Source organism: Stegodyphus dumicola, chromosome X1 (genome assembly GCF_044657685.1).
Source record: "Stegodyphus dumicola isolate Sdum_Otavi_A_Nest chromosome X1, ASM4465768v1".
NCBI lineage: Eukaryota > Metazoa > Arthropoda > Arachnida > Araneae > Eresidae > Stegodyphus > Stegodyphus dumicola.
This window is the reverse complement of record NC_140780.1, coordinates 47,790,399-47,796,375: the sequence shown is the minus strand read 5'-3', so window position 1 is coordinate 47,796,375 and position 5,977 is coordinate 47,790,399. Positions and strand designations below refer to the sequence as shown.

The 5,977-nt window shown below is 33.8% G+C and overlaps 1 protein-coding gene across 1 annotated transcript; it reads right to left on the bottom strand.

Annotated features, from left to right (window-relative positions):
* Positions 1 to 1,806: 1,806 nt before the first annotated feature.
* Positions 1,807 to 2,764, bottom strand: LOC146993141 (uncharacterized). Its single transcript, XM_085808151.1, has 2 exons — positions 2,615 to 2,764; positions 1,807 to 1,964 (listed from the first exon to the last, which is right to left on the bottom strand). The coding sequence occupies exons 1-2, from the start codon at positions 2,760 to 2,762 to the stop codon at positions 1,807 to 1,809; spliced, it is 306 nt and encodes a 101-aa protein (XP_085664277.1). The 5' UTR covers positions 2,763 to 2,764.
* Between the last annotated feature and the right edge of the window lie 3,213 nt (positions 2,765 to 5,977).

Below are 5,977 nucleotides of genomic sequence, written 5' to 3'. Positions count from 1 at the left end.
CTTTGAGAATATGTTTCCCCTCTCGCTCTTTCCGCGATTCTGCGATTTTGAAACTTCACCGCCAATTCGAAAAGTTCCTGCAATGTGGTTGGGTTTCTAATTTCAAAGTAGTCTTGAACAGCGGGTAACAATCTTGGTAATATTATTTCAATTATCTCCGCATCGGGTTTCTTGCCGTACAGCATATCCGTTAGCTTGATTTTTCGTAAAATAAAGTCCGTCAATTGTGCTGTATCCCGTTGATAGAAACTATATAGCTCGGCTTCCAGCCTTGCGCGATCTTTCACTATGGGGAAGGCCTTTACTAACGATTTTTTGAAATTTTCAAATGTATACGTCGGGCTTCCAAATTCACCTAGTAGAAATTTTCCTATGTTCTTCCACCATAGCGCGGCCTGTCCTCTTAGTGCTGATGTGGCGATAGCAACTTTTTGTCTTTCAGGCACAGGATAGAGCTGAAAGTGGTTTTCTATACCTTCGAGAAATACCGCCACCGAATTTTTTCCGTCGAAATAGACGTTTGGCTTGATTGATGCCCTCAAAGTCTGGACCAGGTATCCAAATCCTTCTAACTGAGTTGTCATTTCTTGGTGTTGTCCAGCGGCTTCCATCCAGTTTTCGGCCATTTCAGTTCGATAAGTGTTCGGGCGCCAATATAACGTTGCGCGCCTCTAACTAGCACGCAACCAAGAGGTGACTGTGAAAGCTTGTATAAACCACAGAGTCTTATAAAGGGTTTAAGTCCCTTTTTATTCAATGTACTAAATTACAATTGCGTCCTCTTGACGCTTACAAACTGTGCCAACTCGGCAGTCAAAATAAAAATAATAACCTGAAAAGAAACTAAAGACAAGATTCTAACTACGAGGCTCTCTAAAATAACTAACTCACCGCGTTTTACAATACCGCTGCTAATTCAGCAGACTTGAAGCTCACTGGAACGATTACCACTACTTCCCGCCAAACACATAGGCCGCAACGCGGGGTTCTTCAATTCTCGCTAACTACCTCCGCGCTCGTGCAGAAGAATATCACACCTAACTCGTTTCCTTCTATTTAAATCAGAATACTTCCGCTGATAATTTGAATGCTTGCGCGTTCTACTCAAATTTACATATTCTGGCATTGGCAGTTCCAGGGGAAAGTAAGGCTTGACAGGAAAGATAGTTTAAACTTAAAATAAATGTTAGTTAAAATAAATATAAACCCTACAACATAATAAATAATTAGTTAAAACCATTTTATCTCAAAAACAGCATGAGGTTAGTAAAAGACATTGTATCTAAGTTTGTGTATCATTAATCATTTAAAAGTTATATAATAATCCGCTTTTGAACAATGAGTGTACTATTTTTTGTGAAAATGTATCGTTCCAAAATAAATGGTAGACAAGTAAATTTCTTATCACCTACAAGCAGTAATTAATAGCATGTCTACAACACAACTGCTTTGGGAACAGGTGAAAACAAGTCATTCTTAGTGTAAAGACAATGAAACTCATGCTTTTTACATTTGTATGAAAACCTGAATTTTTATGAATTTAAGCACACTACTGTATACTAGTGATGATCTTATCTGTCCTGCCAGTTTATTTACATTTGAACACAAACTTGAAATAAGGGCTTAATCATCGACATTATACTTTTAATAACACAGTAAACAACCAGTTATAAAAAATGTTATTTTGGCAATCTGATATATAATTCATCGTAAATAAATCCATTTTCAAAAAATTATATGATCTGTCAAGAAGAAGGTTCCTTAAAAAAAACATATACAGTGTTTTAGAAGACATGGAAGTATAGCTTACTTTCTTGAAATCACAACAGGAGCCAGAAAAGACATCTGGGCAGCAAGAGGCCAAGGTTTTTGAACAGAGTTAGCCCCATCTCCACTCTTGGCTGTTCTTTTTTTTCTCGAATACAATTTTCTTAAATTCTGCCACCTGTACATAATCTCATCAACTGTAATAAATGAATATTAAAAGTTTAAAAGCATTGTCCTAAACTGTTTACAAGGCAAAATTAGGAAATGTTTTAAGTGAGATATTGCATTAACTGGAAGACAATTAGGTAAAGTTTTTAGAACTTAGTTCAAAGCAGTAAAAGTTAAAATATTAAGATAATTATCATTACTTGAGAAAAATGGGAATGCTAAATATCAGTATTATATAATAACCATTATTCTTTTCTGGGTTGACTAATTAAGTATGGCAAGGGGTTATTCTTTCCTTTTGTTCAAAATTGGTCATTAAGTATACAGGTTCCAAATCATCAAAAATTATTTAGAAAAATAAAAACATGTTTTATTGTTATTAATAGTATTTTTATTCCAATTGATTAGAGAGTGCGCGAATTTATAAAGTTTGTGCGATTTATTTTATTATATGAGGCAATAAACAGTACCTTTCTTTTTATGAAGAGAAAAGTTAAGAAGGAAGACAAAAATTACATTAACGCTTTTGTTCATGTTTTGCTTTCACTACTTTTAATTTCATTGCTAACTTTATAATACAAATAGATATATTATCTGAGATCATTGATATCAGTAATTCAGTTAATACTCCGGATTCAAAATCTAAACACAAAAATGAAGAAAAAAGAAAATTACTTACCATTCCGATGGAGACGATCCGCAATCATCATCCACGCGCATTCTTTTTTTATTTTATTTTTATATTCCTTAAGTCTGTTATCCCATATAACGGGATGTCGCTGGATTTCAGCAATTAGACTGCAATCGTCGCTCATATCTTCAGCCATGTTGTTTATTGAACTTAGCGCACAAGCTGCTGATGATGATTTGAAATACTCTCCTGATTGGTCGGTTCCATGTGTCGACTAGCTCCGTTTTGCGTGAAGTTCAGATTTTTCAACTGGGCCCGTAGTGACAAAAAACTGGTTTTTTCTAGCTGACCGGCTGTGTTGTTTGCGTCGGATGTGTTCGTTAGCTCCGATATGTCCCAGTGTGAACGGCGCTTAAAATATATCCAACGCTTGAATTAGGATCGATGTTCAAAATATCGAAATGTCGTACTTCGTCAGTCGTCAACCATGTGAAATGTCCATATGGTAGCGACTGACTCATGACATATCCATACAAATTGTTAGCATCAAGTGCTAAAATATAATTATGAGGTTTGTATGGGTCATAATCTGAAGTATACGGATTATTAGCCACTACATGTCGCTTGCCTAATAAACAAATCCCCCCACGCATTTGTGATTCTATCCACATGAAATCATTGGCATTGCTGAATAGATGTAATTCTACTTTTGTATATTTCAATCCCGCATTCCGTGTGAGATCCGCTCCTGTCACGAAATGGAGGGAATCCAAATTATAGTACGTCATGGACATTCGGCGAAAGGCCGAAAATATTTCGGCTAGTAGTAAAGTATCAACATTTTGATAAAGCTCTAAATAATCTCCTATTGTTTCACAGTGAAATGTTTTGTACACGAGTTGTGCATGTTCATATTCATCATCTGTTATATGGTTATTTGTTAAAATATTAAAAAAAAAGCACTTTTATCTGGTAAGCAGGTTTCCTTTAAAACCGCTTCTGAATCCAGATAACTGTATGGGAATACTCCTTTCCTCAGCAGTAAAAATCTGTTTGTTTCATCTTTGAAAAAACTATTAAAAATCTCGAATTGGTGTTCGGACTTTTTTAAGTTCTCAACTAATGTATCTAGCGAAGCGTCTAAAAATTGATAAGAATCCAAAAATTTGATTTCGTCTAGAGTAAACATAGTAAATTTTTCCAAATTTACTGGTGTGATATTAATGCATTTGAAAACATCTTTCGGCATATTTCGTAAAATTAAATGGGAATCGTAATTACGCGCATTATGTATTACCACTGGAATAAAATATGTACATCTATAATTTAGATTGCATGTCTGGTGTGCTAATCCGCGTATATGTCCATCGCTCCAGTGGCAGTGATCTCGAACACGTATCTCGTTTGGTAAAAATTGCTTTTGACATATGTGACAACAGTTTCTGTCATAAGTTTCAGAGCTTTCCACCATCGGTAGAATCCTTTTCATTTTCTGTAACAATTTATGTGATAGGTATTTCAAAGTTTTTAGAAAGTTATTAATGACATTATTTCCGGAGTAGTATTCCGTAAATATTATTTCATCGTTAATGTTTGTGACAAGAATTGCATAGCTGATAGGTTCGTGGTGTTCTACTGCTACTGAAAAACTCTGAAACTCAGACGAAAAAGCTGAAGAAACTTTTCTAGTGAGAGACTCTAAATCCGCAAAAATGCAAAAAGGATGATATATTTGTTTAGACAAGTCAGTGAATTTAACTACTAAATTTTGAGGGATGCTTACTTTCTGAGGTTCTTTGCCTTCGCACAATTTTATGTGGGTTTCTAAACTGCATTTTCGCTGAAACCCTAACAAACAGTTTTTACAATAGTGATGAATACCTTTACGGACATTTAATAATCTATTTAAGTTTGTGATTAAAAAAAATGATTTTCAAAAAAAAGTAAATCAATTTCTTTCATTAAGTCGATATTTTTTGTTTGCTTATACTTAAAGGAAAGATTTCATTTTCTTCAAACGCAAATACATTAATTTTTAAATCATTTAACTTTTCAAATATTCCTCTTATTTCTCTTAAATTGCCTACTTGAATTTCGATGTAGTTCAGACGCTTTATTGTCCATCCACTACCGTTTCTAATAAAGTTATCAATGCCTAGAAATATTTTTCGAAATGCATTGTCAATCGCTATCAATATCTGTCCTCGTGTTAGGATTCGTTCACATTTGGAGCAAAAATAGAAACTTTTTTTCTGTTTCTTTGTCTCCATCGCCTTTCTTAAATAATATGCTTAACCATATAAGTATTCTTAACCTAAGAATATTACTACTACTTAATAATGAAAACATTATTTGTCGACTGTCCTGATATAGTAGATGAGGATCTCTGTAATTGTTGCAAATAGCTCTATACGAACGCACAAAGCCGCGATGGGCATTTCTGTGCACATTCAAATTTAGCATACTGATTTTAGAAACTATTATTTTGGATTGTTACAAAAAAAAAAGGTTGTGCTGAACATAACAACCTCATATGGTTTTCTTAAATTACTTCAAATTGATATATTCATTTTTTTTGAATAATTTTAAACAACACGTACTTTACAAATGCTACACAATTAAAAAAAAAAGTAGTCAATGTTAAATATATAACACATTCATTTATACATAATAACACATTGATTTCAAAAAAAGAAAATGAAAAAAATAATAAAAAAATAATACAATTAAATTTAAAAAACAAGCGTTTTTTTAAACCACTCGATTGCGTTTAATGTGATTGATCATGTGCTCGCAGGCCTGTTTCAAGGTATCCAGCATTTCAAACGGGATCTTAAACCGATTTTTGATGTCGTTATTGGAGGTCTGTCTGGATAAGCCGATGTAATGAGATCCACGGAACTCCTTGAGTTCCATGACAAGATTACGACCAAGATGTATTGAGTACGATGGGAAGAGGGTTTTTTTCTCTTCGCTTGCTAAATCTAAATCGGAGCTCTTTGCTTTTTTACGGTGGGGATTATTCAATTCCACATCTTCGTCGTCAAGCAAGTTAATGTGTCTTTTCACTTTGCAGTCTAAAAAAATAATTTAAAACTACACATACTATGAACGAAATTCTAGGGAGCAGAAAAAAAAAATAGTTTTTTGAAAACATAGCGCAAAGCATAAAATAAAAAATGTCTTACCATTGCTCGTCGAAGCTGAACTTTCCATTCTGTCAGGAACTGCAAATCAAACGAGTGAAGGAATATGTTTTTCGTTGCGAATTTTTCTCTTTAAATACGCTATTCGTGTCCTAATTTCCCTCATCGCCTCTCCAGTACATTTATGTAGAATTTGACTTAATTCACAGCATGAGAGTACGAAGTAATATTTAAATGGTTTATTTAATATAAAGAAATAAAAGTA